The sequence below is a fragment of the Xenopus tropicalis genome, chromosome 6 (assembly GCF_000004195.4).
Source record: "Xenopus tropicalis strain Nigerian chromosome 6, UCB_Xtro_10.0, whole genome shotgun sequence".
In the NCBI taxonomy this organism is placed as follows: domain Eukaryota; kingdom Metazoa; phylum Chordata; class Amphibia; order Anura; family Pipidae; genus Xenopus; species Xenopus tropicalis.
The window spans coordinates 87,952,274-87,971,423 of NC_030682.2; the positions used below are offsets into that span (position 1 = coordinate 87,952,274).

Sequence of the window (19,150 nt, forward strand, 5' to 3'; positions counted from 1 at the left end):
TTCAAGGCTTAACAAGCTAATCCAACAAATTTGGTGTTGCTAGTAATCAGTACTGAGCAGTTACATGCATTCAAATTAGCAAAATTACAAGGGTACCCACATTTTTGCAAAGCCAGTTTTTCACATTTAATTCCATATAACTAAATACTGCTTCACTAAAAATCTTAGTTCAGAAACACCCCAGGACTCAGATGTTCCTAGGAAATGAAAGACATACCACTGTTATCTTTTTTGTTGAAAGTGAAGTAAATTATTATGCAGGCTGAGAGGGGTTCTCAAACTTTTTCATATGACTGTATACTGCATAAAGATTAACTTGCCAGTATCTTTACTGGAGCCCAATCAGTATATAGTATATACTACACACCAGGGTCAAGAGGCAAGGCCACTTGGAGACAACTAAAACAAAACCGGAATAATTTAAGACTAGTAAATGTCTAGCATACCCTGTACGAGGATCAACATGCCTCATATTCTTCAAAACAACACCTGCCAGAAGAGGATTCTTTCAACTTATACAAGAGGGAAAAAAAATCTGGTAGCATGGGGTGCATTTCTATCTTATGGAATGTGCAAATGTATTATTATTTATTATTAACATTTATTTATAAAGCGCCAACATATTCCGCAGCGTTGTACAATAAGTGGGTTTCATACATTGGACATACAGAGTAACATATAAAGCAATCAATAACCGATACAAAAGGTGGAGAGAGCCCTGCCCAAAAGAGCATAATTATGCTTGAGACATTGGTCAGACTGACTGCTGGGTATGGACCCCATATTACTCTAAGAAAGGCAAACATCCCAATCAAAGGACCTAGCATTTGCTACCATAACTACCATCACTAAAAACTGCTTTGCTATGAGAATGAAACTGAAGGCAGTAGTAAATGTAATTTAGCCAGCATAATTATATATAATTTAAGCACTATCACTATGCTTTTTAATATTGTCTAGTTAAAAGAGCAATACCTGCTCATCAACGAAAATTATCTGTGAGGATAGGTCCTACATGTGAACTGGTCCAGTATTTGTTACTTTAAAGGAACAGTAACATCAAAAAAAATGAAAGTGTTTTAAAGTAATTAAGATATAATATAATGTTGGCCTGCACTGGTAAAACTGGTGTGTTTGCTACAGAAACCCTACTACAGTTTATATAATACCCTGCTATGTTGCCACGGCCGCAGCCATTCCAGCTGGAAAAAGGAGAAAACGCAAAGGTTACATAGTAGATAACGTGCCTTTTCTCCTTTTGAATGGCCGCCCCCATGGCTACACAGCAGGGTATTTATATAAACTATAGCAGACACACACTTTTAGCAGTGGAGGTCAGCTAGTTAAGCGCACGTAGGATTCTTGCGGTCCCCTAAACAGCTATATTTTTATTATCCATTTGTTAAAATAATGTGAAGTAGAACTCTACAATTTGTCTCAATTCCTTATAGCTTGTCACTTCCTACTTAATTTACTTCTGTGCAAGTACAATATAAATGTTGCTGTGTAGTGCTGTTTAAAAACCAAGCATCACCTAAGAAACAGGATCCTAATGTGCATGCTCTTTGCAAGAGCTGGTGTGTGTGGCTGGTCACCCTACAGCACACCATTTTTTTGCCTAACATGTGGCAGAAAAATGGCCAAATGTTGATAGGTAGGTTTGAAAATCCTGTTGCCCAATGGCTACTTTGGCATGTTCATGCAGTCCTTGTCGGACAGGTTCCTATCGGCCCACAATATGATCCAATTGTTGGCTGCCTATGCAGGGATGGCTACCTCAGCAAATAAACAGATTGTAATATGTACAGCTAGCCTAAAGCTGGCCATACACGCACTGATAATATTGTACGAAACCTTGTTTTGTACGATACTCAGTGCGTGTTTTTAACTCGCCGAGGCGATCGATATTGCAGAAGGCTGCCGATATTGGTCAACTCACCAATCGGGCGGGTTGAAAGTGCCTGAGCAAAATCTGCCTTCAGGGCTGAATCGACAAGAGGAGGTAGAAATCCTATTGTTTCTACCTCCATATCTGACGATTCAGCTCTGAATGTCAGTGGAGGGTTGGAAAGATTGAAAATCGCCACGTGTGTGGCCAGCTTTAGGCTATAGCATGCCTTACATTGTACATAAAGACTAGTAATCAGATGGATGGTTAAAGGTGGTGTGTTCAGATCATGCTCAAAATATCATAAGAACGGCAGCAAGTTGAAGTTTATTTAAATGGTTAGGTGGTAGACATGGACAGGTGGGATGATGTTTTGGTGGATTTGTTTTCTTAATTTGGGTTGTTTGAGATTTTGCTTGAGATATTTGAGATTTTTTATTACTTCTATTGCTAAACATATTTTAACTCACAAATGTGTTATATGTGTTGAAGAATGGGAAAAACAGTTGTACACTGAATTTTAGGTACAAGGGTCCAAAGGGATGTGTAGGAAAAAGCATATCCTGGGGCAGATAGGCATTAAGGGTTGCTAAGAGACCTGAACTAAAAGTTTCAAGGCAGTATTTAAGACACAGAATGCCATGTTAGAAAGTTGTTTTTGTACATCCAGATATTGCAATTTTGTTAACAGCCATATATTCGTGATTTAAGTGAAATCAAAACTCTGACTGGACATACATATAATATTTTTGTTTTTAAGTAAATCTTGTATACTATACTGATTTTATGGTTGTGATGAAGGTCTTACTGGAAAACAAATCTTCTACCAAACTTTTTTTGGTCAGGTTGCATGGGATTGTAAGTTAACAGCTATTTTCAAGACCAGCCAAAATGTGTCTATTGGATGGAGACCAGGACATACATATAGGTTAAGAAAGCTTTTAGAGGGGGTAATAAGGAAAAAGAAACTTGAATTCACTCTAACCACAATTACAAAAATTCGGGCCAGCGTGGTTTTACATATAATAGATTGAGATTTTTTATTTTTTTTTATGAGGAGGTGAGCAGATACCTAGACATTTGATTGTAGTTGATGTGATCTACTTAGCTTTGGCTAAAACATTTGATATAGTACCACATGTAAATTATTAAATTCAGGTAAACTAGCTTGGAACATAATATTTGCAAAGGTATGGGGTCACTTATCTAGAAACCAGTTATCCAGCATTCTGAATAATGGATCCCATACCTGTATTTGGATAGGGAACAGGCTGAAGGATAGAGTACAAAGAGTTATGGTAAATAGAACATATTCTAATTGGACCAGTGATGTTAGTGGAGTACTGCAGGGGTCTCTGTCCTTGGCCTTTGCTTTTTAATTTATTAATGAGCTTGAGGTTGGCATTGTAAGCACTCGCTATATTTGATGTTACTAAATTATTCAAAACAGTAAGTTATTTTTAAGATGTTAGGTTCAATGTTAACAAAAATGCTAGTTATAAGTTAAATGTTAGTGTGTTAAGGGCCTTCTTAACTGAGAAAATTTTGGGAATACGAAGCTGTGTAACCCTAGGCAGAGTCACTCTGGGCTACTAAATCAAATAAAGTACCATCCTGCACAAAAAGGCATTAACTCAAGAGATAAAAACATAATTATGCTGCTTATATATCCCTGGTAATGCTTCACCTTGAGTATGCAGTGCAGTATTGGGCCAGAGTACTATTAATGAGCTGGGGACTGTGCGCAACTTTGCACGTAGACTAGTAAGGGAGAAGAGAGAACTATGAGGAAGATTGAAAATGTTGGGGTTGCTTTCTCTGGAAAAAGGTGCCTATGAGGGGGCATGATTATACTTTATACTGCAGTAAGGTGGCAGAATGCCCTGCCAGGTGATGATTAAATGGTTGATTTTATTACTGCCTCTAAGAGTGGCTTGGATAAATTCCGAACAAACATAATTTCCAAAAATACTGGAATGTTCTACAGATAGTTTATTAAAAATAAATAAAAAATAAATAAATAAATATATATATATATATATATATATTTATAAAATTTATAAATGTGAGTGTGATATATGTAGGTATACATGCTTTTTCAACCCAAGTGAACTAAGTAACTGTTGTTTTAAGCCATTTTTGTGTAGTTTTGGTTAGCTAGTTTATGCCTGAAGTTATTGTTTTGTCCAAAGAAGAATCTTCTCCCAGGCTTAGGTTTCTTTTTTTCTTCAGGATTTCATAATATTCTGCTGCACTAATTCTACCCTTACAAAACATCCAAGGACATCACCATATCTATGATGATATGCCGTGTTTGTCTTACGTTAACCATGGCATTAAAGGTGGCCACACACGTGGCGATCTGCAATCTTTCGTGCGACCATCGGTCGCACGAAAGATCGTCAGACCCACCACTAACCTTCAGGGCTGAAACGGCAGATAAGGAGGTAGAAACAATAGGATTTCTACCTCCTTCTGCCGATTCAGCCCTGACGGCAGATTTTGCTCAGGCGCCTTCTATGGCACCCGATCAAAATCTTTTGACCTGGCCGATCGGCGAGTCGACAGATATCAGCAGCCTCCTGCGATACCGGTCAACTCGCCGACTTGCCATACACGCACCGAATATCGTACGAAAAGAGGTTTCGTACGATATTATCAGTGCGTGTATGGCCAGCTTTAGAGAGATGGTCAAAAAAACCTTTCTGCTGATTTTAGCATCTCCCACAAGTTTTATAGTTAACTGTAGGGTAGATGTCACGTGAGTTTTAGTATTCATAGTCTCTCTTATCTCCAATGTCAGCCACTAAGGCTTGTAACTCCTTCAGAGCTGTCATTGGGCTCTGAGTGGTCTCCCTTACTAGTCCTTCTAGTCACTTACTTTTTGTGAACAATCCCTTTTTGTTTTACAGCTGTGACATACTCTATTTCATAATAATTGATGTAACTGTACTCCAACAGATATTTAGTGACTTTGAATTTTATACTTTGCGATCACCTTTTCATGGAAATGCCTGGAGTGTTCTTTTTATTATGACAAAGATACTTACTAACCAGAGGCTGAATATTGCAGATAAATGTTTAATTATACTAGAATCACTTGAAACCTCTTTACTACAAACAGGTGATCTCCATAGTACTTTTGAGACTTTGATTTAGGTTTGTCATATTAAATGGGATGTATACTTAGGCAATCAGTTACTATGTTTTTTAGTGTAATTCATTTAAATATGTGAAAACAGATCGCAGCAGTGATTTACATGACTATGATGAAGTGGAAACTTGCAAGGGTATTTTTCAAAGGTTTTGTGTGAAATGTTTTGCTCCTAAACAGCGTAACTCTTAAGACCTTTATTTCCTACATACCCTTGTGCTGGCTGCACAACCAAGAGAATATAATATTTGCACCTGTACACTACAAAATTGTTTGTACAACAGAATTTTTAGTTTCTTTTGTGCTCTTAGAACTCAGGCTTTTCAGCCCCTGTCATTTGTAGCAATCTAGAAAGGATGCCAATTTGTGTTCTTCAACTTGATCATACACCACTTGCTTTTTTCCTTTTCGGAAATAAGTTTTCCTATGTTAGCTTTAGTCTCTTCTCTTTATTGTTGTGTTCCACCAGAAGAATTAACCAAATATACTATTGTGTGCTTCATCTTCCACAATTTTCACAGGAACCATCCTTTTTAATATAGCACAGATATTTATGACCTAATGTTTAGGCTGGGTGAGGTCTAAGTACACCCACTCTAACTTCAACTACCATAGAACTGTTAGAACCTGCATGATAGAACTGTTATTTTATTAACCAATGGATGAAGATTAATCCAGGGCTATTTAAGGAGGTGGTTCTTTCCCACTATGATAAAAGAATAGAGACAATGGGCCTATGAGAGCCTCTTTATTATAATTCAAACACTGGTGAAATAACAATACCAAATGCCTACACAAATATGTCATAAATCAATGCAGTTTAGTAAATGTCAAAATGTATAGATGGCTTTAAAAAATGACACATCGCACAAGGTGGCTTAGTACCACCTTCAAACAAAAAATTCATACTTTTTGACCATAACTCAGCCAACTAGACTAAATGACTCGAATTTCAGTTTACAGAGGAGACAATTCCCCAAAGTGCAAATAACCATTTGGAAATTATGAGTGCAGATATACAGGACATAAACACCAACACCAGTAACCACACAGATAGAAATCAACTCACAGGCTGTTATGCTCATTTCTGAGCACCAGTATTCATTGGGTAACAAAAATTGTTTTTTGCAAACATAGTTCCATTTTCCTTCTCTCGTTATCAAAGCCCTAAAATCCTGATACCTAGAAAAACATGTGGTTTGTTAAAGAAAATCTTTTTTTTGAGTAATAAAAGGAAATTTAAATTTTAGCACCTTCCCAATGAGCATTAATTGAATATGTTTAAGTTTTTATAGATGTTTGTAAGAATACTGCCAATGGAATGCAGTATTTTCAAGCAACTTTAAAACCACAAAAAATTACTGTAAATTAACTTATATTAGAAACTCGCAGTGAATTATGAATTTTTCATTTTGCAAACCCTAGCTGAAACCGGTCAGCTTTTTAACTAATGTACATTATACACAATGATTTTTCAAGCATAATTTTTACCGGCCATCCCGGTAAAAATCCAGGCTGCAAGTTAACTTTAATAACATATGGGCAACAAACAAAATACCACATTATGAATTTTTGAACAACAATGTTTTTTTCCAACAGCAATTTTCACGATTCACAACAGAAAGGCATTTTCAGGCATTTTATCACCACAACAAAATGCCTCAATGTGTTAATTTCTTCTACTTGCTTCTATTTCTTATACTGCACTAAAATAGGTTGACCTAAGCTTTTGTGCTACAAATTGGGATTTTAAATAAGTTCTTCGATACTACTGAAATTGTACAAACTCATAATGTTCCATCCAACAGCCGTTTGGATTCTGTATCCAAAACTATATATCATGCATATGCGTCTTTAAATAAACCAACACAGTAATTGCACTTGCATTGCTTAGTGGATTCTGTTTTGTTTCTATATACACTACCATTTTGGTATAAACTCTTTACTTTTAAATGAAGAATAATAATAAGAAATCATTTTGAAATCTGCAGCTTTATAAAATAAAAGAAGGATTATACAGGTATGGGATCCCTTATCCAGAAAGCTCTGAATTAAAGAGGGGCCATCTTCCATAGAGTCTATCCTAAGCAAATAATATAAAGCATTTTATTTTTCTCTGTATTAAAAAAACAGTACCTTGTACTTGATCCCAACAAAACTGCATAAATTCATAGAGGTGGCAAAACAATATAATTGGGTGTATTAATCTTTAAATGTTTTTTTTTTCAGTAGCCAAATCATTGAACAACTTCAAGTTAAAAGCATTCCGAATAGATTCCATATCTTCAATTAAGCCCCTCTTTTGGAGTAAAACACACATATAAATATATATAGTATATGTATCTTTATAAAACTGTGGTTAATTGTACCACAAAATGTGCAAGTTAAAATATTGCTAATAAACACTGGGGTGACAAAAAAAAAAAAAAAAAATCAGCTTACCTTTACCGTTTACAGTTAATGCAGATGCTGCAGTCACTGTTAGTGGCATCTGAATCTGTGGCACCAAAGGCTGAGGCCTTGGTCTGCTCCCCATTCGAGCCCTTTCAGCACCAGGTCCCAATAATGCCCCAACTGGTTTCTCAGCTGTTACCTCAGGGGCTGTAGAGTCTTGTTCCTGTTCTAAATTATTTAATTTTTCTGTACTTTCGTTCTGAAATCCATCAACAGAAGTTCTACTTTTCATCGGACTTTTGGGCACAAGTATTTTAATTCCTGATTTGGAAAGGTCTATATTTTTCCTGCCTGAAATTGCTTGAGAAGGACTTCTGCGCAATTTTGGACTGCTAGAGAGTAACTGGTTAGATTTTGAGTCACTTTCCTTACTTAAAGTCACAGACTTTGGAGATGTTCTTGTAACAGAACTATTTGTTGACCTGGAAATTTGTTTTCTGGCGTTGTTTGGAGATGTCCGGGTAGATCTTATTGTAATGTTGTCTTTTGGCTTTTCACTGTGTCTTCTGTTGAATTCATGGATATATTCCTCGCAATTTACTAAATGTTGTTCTGGCTCCCATGTATCATCTCCACTGTCATATCCTTTCCAGTGCACCAAATATTCAATTTTACCTTTTTTGTTTTTCCTTTTATCAACAATTTGTTCTACCTAAAAATGGAAAAATTAATACAATTTAAACATGTATGTGCATTATATATAATATGAGTGTGTGTGTGTGTGTTCAGAAACCATGATAGAAATTATATTTTAGTTTCTTAGGAGCTGTACAGAATCTCTAGTACAATTCTGTTGAAGCAATAAAAAGTTTAAAAAAAAACTTTAAGAGAAGAATTGTATACACTGCAGATACTTCCTAAGAAACATTGTTATAAACAAAAATATAACTAAAGTAATACTATCATTGAAACAACCAAAAGCCAAAAAATAACTACTTGTACAAAAAAGTATTTTTTCCCTTTATTTAAAGGGGATATATACCCAAAAAACTAACAGAGGTGTACTTAATGAAAGTGCTTCTCTGAGCATATTTGCTGTTTATATTAATTTTCTAGTTTAGTGGTTAATAAAATATTTGCAGTATTAGACTTTTGGCTCAGCACTTCTTATTAAAAATGTCAGTAATCCTAACAGACTATGCATTACCTGTAGTCATTTAAACATAAGAGTGTCCAACACAGCATAAGGAGGACAGGTGCTGAGCCAAAAGTCTGGTACAAGCACTCTAAAACAGTAAATATTTTAGAAGCCTTTAAATCGAACATTTTATTTTATAATGAATGAATATATCATTCTAAGCAACTTTCCCATATACATTAATTTAAAAAGTTCAGTGGTTTTAAAGTTATTTGTAAACGTATTCACAGTTGAAAGCAGGGCTTGTTTATCTTTTTAAGCTGGCTTGCAACATTTTAAAGCACTTACAAATAACTTTAAAATCACTTAAGATTTGTAATCACTGTATATTCCATATAACCCATGTGAAAAAATAACTGCCCCTTAAGCCGATTAAGTAATAAATGCTATAATCGAATAGAATTTCACTACATGAACTAGTTTAAAGGGATTCTATCATGATTTTTATGGCGTGCTTTTTATTTCTAAATTATAGTGTTTACATAGCAAATAATTCACTCAACCATTTAAAATTTTATCCTTGAACCAACAAATGTATGTTTTTTAGCTGTAATATTGGTGTGTAGGCAGCCATCTCAGTGCCTTGTGCCCAAGTCTGAGCTTTTAGAAAGAGCCAGCGCTACACATTAGAACTGCTTTCAGGTAACCTATTGTTTCTCCTACTCCCATGTAACTGGAGGAGTCCCAAGGCAGACTTGGATTTCTAACTATTGAGTGCTATTCTGATATCTACTGGGAGCTGATATCTTGCTACCTTCCCATTGTTCTGCTGATTGGCTTCTGGGAGGGGGATGATTATCACTCTAACTTGCAGCTCAGCAGTAAAGTGTGACTAAAGTTTATCAGAGCACATGTCACATGGTTGTGCACCCTGGGAAATAAAGAATATGGCTAGCCCATTCGAAATTTTAAAATAAAATATAAAAAAAACTGTTTATGTTTTGGAAAAATGGATTTCAATCAAGGATTATGCTGGAGAAGCTCTATTAACGGACGCATTTGGAAAACATGTTTTCCCATGACAGTATTCCTTTAATTCAGACACACTGGTAGGTTTTCATACAAGAGTTCATGACTTTGCCTAGGGTAATGCAAAATTGTGCTTTTCCTCATCCATTCAGATTTCCTCTTTCAAAATTAGTTTAATTAACAGTGCTTGTGCTGAACCATACATTTTTCCTGCCATTTTAATACAAAAATGTACAATTTCTGATTGACAGACAGTTTATTATTGAGTGGAGTTATTGTTTAAAAAGGCACTAGGCACAGAAACATAACTAGAGGACATTCCACCCCTTGAAACGTCTGAGAACTCAGACAACTCAGGTCTATGGTAAGCTAATAAACCTGTTTTTAATACACAAGTTGCTTAATAGAACTATTAGCAGTACATGTCTTTTTTCAACTTTCGATGAATATCCATGCTGAACATACATATTTCTTGCAAAAACAAGGCAAAATCTAAAGTTAAAAGTAAAGTCAGAAGGTACTTTTAGTCCAATGAGATGTATAAACAAACCCCCCATTCTTGAAGCTGTAACCTTTGTTAGGCTGTATGGAAAGAAGCAGCTCGTTAAACAGAGACTGTGTACTGTAAATTTGTTTTGATTGTGCTCCTAAGAACCTGAAGCAGAAAATGACTTTACTTTCAGTTTCAATATCTGCAAGGAATATAAAACACCATAAGATATTCCGTACCTAAATTAAAGCAAAAATATGTCCAGCACAGACTATATTCATTGAAAGTTGCTTCAATGTTAATTTGAGCTTGGTTAAGCAATGTGTTTGCTAAAAACATGTTTATTAAATCACCATAGATCAGACTCATCTCTGTCCTCTGAAGTGTTGGAGGGAGTGTCTACTTGTCATATCCTGTGCCTAGTTACAGACTTAAACAATAACTTGCTACACTTTATATGTCTGATGCCTAGACAGACAAAAAAAACATTTTGTTACTGTGCAGGTAGAACTACCATTTTAATGGAAGAGGTTCATATCGGAAATCAACCAAGAGTTTCCAGTATAAGAATCAGTTTGAACCAAGGCAAATACATATCTGTTCACCTAACAAAACAAAAAAGTCTGTGACAGGTATAAGTTTCCTCAACTCTAGAAAGATACCGACGGTATGCACAGGGTGGATTAGTCCAAAGCCTAGCAATCACTTAAGAATGAAGGAGTAAACCCTTTACTTAAAAGCTGTTTGCCAAGATTAGACAGAGATCTAATTTGCTTGGTAGTCTTCTATCAGTTTCCTATCTTTGTAATATAAAGGTGGTGAGTATATTATGCAACTGCTAAAGAACCTGCTAGAAACTGATGGGAAAATTATGAAGAACATTTATTCAGATACAAATTCTAAAGGAACTCATACTTTTGACTTGTTTGAGCTGGGGAATTATAGGTCCATTCAATCAGTGCCTGCAGTAAGTGACATAAATGGCCTTCACCTGTGCACACAGAGCAGATTTCAGTCTGAAAACATTCAACTGTGAATTCTTGGGCCTAAATCTGCCCTGTGTAAGCCATGAAAAGTGAATGCCATTCAGGATGCAACATCACTAAAAAGAGGCTCATAATGCTGTTTACCAAGTGTTTCCTCTTTTGATCCTAAATCATCTTACCTATTCCAAAAATTCTTCTGCCAATATCAGCCATCTGTAACATTTTACTCCCAATAAACAAGGGCAGATCTTAAAGGAAAAAGAAAGGTAAAGTCACTTGGGGGTGCCAAAATGTTAGGCACCCCCAAGTGACTTTAACCGCCTACCTTTTACCCTGGGCTGGTGCCGCTGTCAGGAGAAAATAGCACCAGCCCGGGGTAGCTGCCGGCGCTTCCTCCTTCCGGCTTCGCTGCGCGCGCATGCGCAGTAGAGTGAAAAGCCGAACTTAAACATTTAAGTCGGCTTTTTCGCTCTACTGTGCATGCCCGGCCACCGGCAGTTTAGGAAGTGGAAGGCGGAAGGAGGAAGCGCTGCGCTCCAGGTACCCCGGGCTGGTGCTATTTTCTCCTAACAGGGGCACCAGCCCGGGGTACAAGGTAAGCGGTTAAAGTCACTTGGGGGTGCTTAACATTTTGGCACCCCCAAGTGACTTTGCCTTTCCTTCCCCTTTAAACTTACAGTAGGTATTCAAAAAAGCCAAGATTGACATCAGCCTATACATAGTGAAGGTTTTTTGAGCTGATTTTAGGCCATCTCAACATACCTTACTAGAATACAAAGCCTCAGAAACAGATAAACATATGTATAGCATGTGCATTTCCTGTGCTAGACAAAATTAACCTGGGATATTCTTAAAGCCTAAAAATCTTGTTAAAGGAACAGTAACATCAAAAAATTAAAGCATTTTAAAGTAATTAAAACATTGTGTGCTGTTACTCTGCAAAAAACTGGTGTTTTTGCTACAGAAAAGCTACTATATAAATAAGCTGCTGTGTAGCCATGGGGGCAGCCATTCAAGCTGGAAAAAAGGAGAAAAGGCACAGGTTACATAGCAGATAACTAGTTGATAAGCCCCATATAATGGGGATTTGTCTGTTATCTGCTAAGTAACCTGTGCCTTTTCTCCTTTGAATGGCTGCCCCCATGGCTACACAGCAGCTTACTTATATAAACTATAGTAGTCTTTCTGAGGCAAACACACCAGTTGTAGCAATGCAGGGCAACAGTAAATTATATTGTCATTACTTTTATACACTTTCATTTTTTGGTGTTACTGTTCCTTTAAGTGTAAATAGTTAAGAGCAGGAAATTTGTGCCCGTGTTCATCATCTCTGCAAAGAGAAAGCCAAGCCACCATAGACACTGAGCTCTTATATTATAAGCATACATTGCCTAGTGTCAGGCATTATGCCTTCCAGGGCTGCAGGTTTAAAACACTTTACCTAGATTTAACAGTGTTTGATATGGAATATGTGTTTTTTTGTTCTGAAGGTTCCAAACTTCTATTGCTCTGTTAATCTTAAAGGAACAGTAACACCAAAAAATGAAAGAGTTTTAAAGTAATAAAAATAGAATGCACTGTTGCCCTGCACTGGTAAAACTGGTGTGTTTGCTACAGTAACACTACTATAATTTATATAATAAGCTGCTGTGTAGCCACGGGGGCAGCCATTCAAGCTGGAAAAAAGGAGAAAAGGCACAGGTTACATAGCAGATAACAGATAAGCTCTGTAGAATACAATAGTGTTTTATCTGTTATCTGCTATGTGCCTGTGCCTTTTCTCCTTTGAATGGCTGCCCCCATGGCTACATAGCAGCTTATTTATATAAATTATAGTAGACTTTCTGAAGTAAACACACAACTTTTACCAGTCCAGGGCAGCAGCACATTATATTTTAGTTACTTTTATACACTTTCATTTTTTGGTGTTACTGTTCCTTTAAGATCAGGGCTGTCCAGCTGGATGCCCTGAAATCAAATGTGATTCTTCAAGTGAACTAAACGCTCAACGGATTTATAGATTGCTTTAGTGGCATCAATATTTTAATCAAACCTGATATGTTGGCATGTTGAATGTCAGTGAATTGTGCCATTACATGGAAGAAAAGTGGACAGCACTGCATACTATAATCAGCTTGCACAGATATATGTCAGCCAATCAGAACACTGCCAAGTTTAAAAAAAAAAAAAAAAAGTTACCACAACTCCATCCTAAGTTTAAGTTTATCTCGAGTCTCGGAGTTGTTATAACTGCAAAAGAAAAAACAAATCAGAAAATGCACCAGACCAGGAGATATTTTAACCCCCAAAGGTAAATGAGTATTCAGTTCAGGGATGCATTGAATTCCAGCATGTTTTGCAGAATTTGGAATCGACTGAATCTTTGGTGTTCAGAAAAGCCACATTTTATATACTGAATTTACTGCACCAGCCTAAAGGTCCGGCATCTCTATAGTAGTAATGATTCAGGCCTTTAGGAGTTCCCTTTTTTTTTATTGTGTTAAAAGTGTCAGTGACACTCACATGCTCAGTGTGCTCTGTGCAGCTGTTGGTAAGCTAAGCTTAGGAGTTGTCACAAATCATCATGCAGAAAATTATGTTTGTGATATTAACTGATGCTACACTAAATTATGATGCTAATTGGATGTTTCTGAGCTGCCATATTATGTGAATTTGATTAATGTATTGTGACATTTATATTTTATAAATACAGTATATTGTGAGTCAGTCGCTAAGCTCAGTTACTGACAGCAGCAGAAGATGGGGAGCTACTGGGAGAATCTTTGGAGGAACAGATATTCCCTGTTAAGGGCTGTGGCAGACGGGGAGATTAGTCGTGCGGCAACAAATCTCCCCGAAATGTCATCCCATTGGCTATAATGCAAATCGCCAGTGGGAAGGCATACGCGGTGCCGAAGTTTCCTCACAAGGCAACTTCGGCAAATCGCCGCGCCGCGTATGCCATCCCACCAGCGATTTATATTCTAGTAGGTGGGATGGCATTTCGGGAAGATCAGTCGCTCGTGACAAGGGAGATTTGTCGTGGGCGACTAATCTCCCCGTCTGACACGGCCCTAAAGGACTGTGGTTGCCTTGAGGTGGTAGAGACCCAAAACATAATGAGCATTTCTAGCCTACTCCTTTGTTAAGCTTTACTTAAAAGTCATGTAACTTTAACCTACTGCACAACTGAAATCAACGGATGAGGCAAATGTTCTGTGTTTCCCAAGTTTTAATGTGCAAATTAGGGCTTGGCCAGATCTTTTGAGATGGATTCGGTATGCGGCAGAACCCAAACATTCTGGACTTATGGCATCCCTGAGTTAACTGCGACATCATTTATTCCAGAAATGAATGCCTTTGTGTTTGTACATCATAACTGGTATTCTTCTTCACGGTCCAAACAGAAAAAAAAAAAGTTCAGGAAGACTTTTAAGAAGTCCTCCAATTCCACTTACTCCTCGATAGGGCACAGTCTTGATATCCAAGATATAAGCCATTGTTTCAAGAGTGAACTTCAAACCTCCATTCCTTGAGCGAAATATAGCAAAAGAAATGTAATTACAAAATAAAAGCCAGGGGGGCACAGGGGCTTCTTCATTACAGGTGAATCCAATCCCTAAACTTTGCAGCCCCCCAACCACACGTGTCTCCCCTCCCTCCCCACAAACTACTCTAGCTACGTGCCTTGCTGCCTCAGCACATTTACACACGAGTTTGCTCATTTATGTATGTATTGCCGGCTTCCATCACCCATAGGTTCTGAAAGCTAGTTTCACTAGTGTTGTGAACCCCTGAACTCAAACGCAGTTGAGCCACTTCCCTTACACTTATCGCCCAATCGCTGAAGCAAGCAATGTCACTGTCAAGGCTGCTACACCCTCATCTTCCTCATCTAAGCAGCCGAAGAGGAAGGCCAGGCACTTCTCCGTCCTTTTTCCTCCTTTACTCTTCTCGTATCAGCAAAGTGCTCGCTGCCGAGCAGCTAGCAGACACACACAAGGAGGAAGAGGAGGGCGAGGATGAAGGTGTAGCTGCCGGTGTTGAGCAGCAACTCAGGATTGGAGAGTCATACACCCAATTAAACAAGGACGAGTCAGTCAACTAAACTCTAGGCAAAAGGGAGATAATAAAGGGGAAAGAAAGAACTGCAGTAGCTAAAAAGGGTCAGTGTCCCCCCCTCCCTCCGCCCTACTTGGGATCTCCCTAGGCTAGCCGGTATCCCGGGGTTCCAGTACCTCGTAGAGTTCCTCTGAAGCCATGCTGGAGGGGGTAAGGGGGGTTGGAGCCGCTGCCGGGCTGAGGAGATTACTTTCTTTCAGTTGTGTGCTTGGCCTCCTCCTTTTCTCCCAGTCTGAATCTCCTCTCGCTGAAATGCCAGTGTGGTAGTGTGCGCAGAGGAGCTGCGCAGCTGCCTCGCACACTCACCGCTCGGGCACACTCACACGGGCAACCGAGCCCAGTCTGTGGAGATGTGTGTGCACACAGCGCTGCACTAGCGGCTCCCCGGCGCTCCACAGGATCCTCAATCGAGCTCAGATAGAGCGGGGAGGGGAGGAGGGGGAAAAGGACGGGTGGGGAAGCGCGATCCGAGCTCAGGGTTCTTCTTCGTCGGTGTATCCTTCAGCACCAATAACCGAACCGCCCACCGCTATTATTACACCCCTCCCTCTTTCCTCTAGCTCTCTTTAGGTCGCTCGTTACTTCCCTCCTCCTGCTCCCAGTGCTCACTCCCATTGTCCTTCCAACTCGGACCCACCCACCGCATCGCACACCGTGCTGACTGCTCAGCTTTTGGGGTTCGGTTGCGCGCTATGTCGGGGTTCCCCGCTGGTGTCCCCATTCAGTGTTGGCCATTTCCCAGAGCTTAGTTCCTAGGCACTAGCCAAACATTCAATTGGTGAGGTCATTTCCAATAAGTTGGGAGTCGTCAGTCATGCCACAGCCAGAGTGGCTAATTGCTGGTGCTGCTTGTCCCTCAGTACTTGTGCCAGGGGCTAGCAATAGGACAGCTCCTTTGGAAACGCCCCGCCAAAAAATTGTCATACAAACTATGTCAATTCCATTTCTAAAGCTTGTACTGCCTTATCAGCTAGCATGAGCCCTCTACCAAAGCTTTATTTAATCAAATATGGGTAGAAGTGGGCTCCAGGTTGGGTTAGCCGGCTGCTTTCTGATTCACAATTCCATTGGGGTCAACAGGACATGTGAAAACCAGACCCTACTTTTAATACATACAGCTTCCTTTGAATTTATTGGAAATGAAATAGATTTCATCTTTTGGGTTACATCTGGCAACTCTGTATATTAGTATCACAAGATAACCAACTGAAAATGACATCTGCACTTATTACCACACCTTTCTACAGTTCTCATAATAATGGTGCATCAGAGTTTGTATTCTTGCGTAGGCTGACTTTTGGAACTGACTTTTACATGTTCTATGTGGCAAGTAACTGCTCAGCCCTGTAATGTCTAACTCAGTGGAGCACCCTGATTTTGACAAAATCCAATTATTACTAGAGTGCTGCAAATGCAAATGCAGTTTTCAGTGGCATTTGTCTCTTTTTGTATGGTGTATTTTTCTGTCTTCCATTATAATGACATCCTGCTTTATAAACAATTGTTTTGAAGCTATGTATAATACAACATCTTTCTTCCTCTTGAACTAAGACAGGTTGCTGTGTTAATCTATGTTTTTTATAATGATGAATCGGTGGCAAATTGGCAAAATGTACAACTGGCCAAGAACTTAAGAGAAAATGTTTATTTTTTATGTTAGTATATTGTTTACTTAGGCCCCCAACAAACCACAACCATACACATGTACAAAGAGCAATTGCAGATTTAAAAATAAAAAAAATAACATTTTTTATTAAACTAACTTCTTATTGCACATTACACTACACTTATACATAGAAGAAATAGAAGAATATACTTTTTAAGCAGTGTTATAATGTCCAGCTATGCCATAGCCGTTTGCTTTTTAGATGAACTAATATGACCACCATATGGTTTTACCCTGAAGCGGGCATGGTGGTTTAGGATTTTAATGATCTTACATTTATGTTTAAAGCCCCCTGTTTTTGATCATTTATGAAACTAAAATAATATAACACATTAAATATGAAGCCGTAGCACTCATCTGAACAGCAGTTTTTTAGAAGACATACAGTAAATATAGGGGCAGCGTTGTCAAAGTGTAAATTTAGAGGTTACGACAATACAATTTTATACAAATTTTAATACAAATGTATTAATAAGTAAAAGCTGAGTTCACCATTTGATGAATATGCCTATAAAATTCCCACTGAAATGAAGAGCGATGGAATTTTACCATGGTGACAATGAAATTAAAGAACATGTCAACCCAAAAAATAACTTAACAAGGAGATGAAAGGGGAACTCTGGCTTCCAAACCAAAATTTGTTAAGAGCCCCACACCACACAGAATCCCCTCATATATTATTTCACTGTAATCTGTTCCTTCAAAAAGTATGAATAAAAACCATTTTATGTGCTATCCAGCTGAAAAACAAGTCTCTTTGTGCATAATTTAAAATCCTGGCAGGGGAGGAGGGAAAACCTTGATGTTACAAATTGTAACAACCCCATAGCTTACAGACAGCATGCAGGAACTATATAAACCATATTGCATTGCAATTTTTTGGCAAAATAAATAAAGTATGTAACCCTTCTGACCTGCTTTTTGCCAGGTGTTCTGTACACTCAGGATTGAAAACTTGTATTAAAATACAAAGAGAAGAATTGATTATCTTTTAACAGGTATAGGACCTGTCATCCAAAAAACTCAGGAACTGGGGTTTTCTGAATAAGGGATCATACTTAAGATATGGATCTCCATATCTTAAGTCTACTAAAAACAACCTTTAAAAATTAAATAAAGTCAATAGGATTGTTTTGCCTCCAATAAGGATTAATTATATCTTGGTTGGGATCAAGTTCAAAGTACTGTTTTTTCAATACAGAGAAAAGGGAAATTATTTTTTAAAATTAGAATTATTTGCTTATAATGCAGTTTGTGGGAGATGACCTTCCTGTAATTTGGAACACCTTCATAGTACATTTACTAACTAATCCTTCAAGGCAAAAAAATTTGTCCAGGAAAGTGAAAGTTATTCAAACTCTTTCTTCCTGCTTTCTAGACATTTTTTGTATACCCTGTTTGTAAGCAGTGCTCCTTTATTAGAACGATTCTTAATAATGTGTCAAACTACATTTTAATTTTCAGTTTATTTGCATGTCAGCCCCAGGGAACATGGAAATGCCTAGGTTTGGCTTACTTTAGTTATACGTTTTATTCGCCAGAAAAGCAATTATCTGTATCAGTTTAAAAACTGCAAAATGCTGTTTCTAAAATGAATACAGTTGAGTTGTAATAAAAATGGCCATTTGGCATCCCATATTTTATGTGCATGGCCATTATGGTACAATTTACATAGTTACATACTGTAGATACATAATTAAGCTGGGTTGAGAAAAGACCAAAGTCCATCAAGTTTAACTCCTCGGAGAGAACACCAGTTTACATATATAGACTGATACTGACCTATCTATATCCTCACAAAAATAAACTATATACTTTTACTTTAAGCCTCATGTAATGTAATAGCCAGTATAAAAAACTTTCTGTAAATTATTAACATATATATATATAACATATATAACAACATTTTCAGTGAAAATAACTTATATACTCCAATACAATTCTATATCAAAAACACCAACCACAGGGTCAACTGGTCCATCTGATAAATATAGATTTATCACTACTAATGAAGCCTTAAACAATGTATGTGTCATTTTAAGTTGCAATAAAAGTTACTCACAAGTAGGGTAGTTTCATAGTGGTGCCACTGTTGGCCAACGAGGTCAGCACTCAGCAGGTTACAGAGACCTATAACTATTTTACCAACCTAATATGACTTAAATGAAAATGTGTACTAAATAATGTATCCGCAATATATTTTTGAATAAAAGTAAAGGAGGAAAATACACCCTAAATAAATTATACAATTAGACATGTATTGAGAAATAATAAAGGGGAAAA

The 19,150-nt window shown here is 37.6% G+C and overlaps 1 protein-coding gene across 3 annotated transcripts in view; it reads right to left on the minus strand.

The window, feature by feature from the left end:
- Nucleotides 1-15,869, minus strand: part of cdyl (chromodomain Y like) — a 37,850-nt gene extending 21,981 nt beyond the window's left edge. Inside the window, exons 1-2 of one of the 3 annotated variants that reach the window (XM_002936429.5) lie at nucleotides 15,318-15,809; nucleotides 7,485-8,148 (exon numbers count right to left, since the gene is read on the minus strand). In XM_002936429.5, coding sequence (XP_002936475.2) covers nucleotides 7,485-8,148; nucleotides 15,318-15,341 — 688 coding nt within the window. In that variant the 5' untranslated portion in view covers nucleotides 15,342-15,809. Of the gene's footprint in view, nucleotides 1-7,484; nucleotides 8,149-14,537; nucleotides 14,595-15,317 lie in introns of those variants that run through there. The other 2 variants (XM_031903950.1, XM_031903951.1) reach the window with 2 other exon arrangements.
- Nucleotides 15,870-19,150: the final 3,281 nt, after the last annotated feature.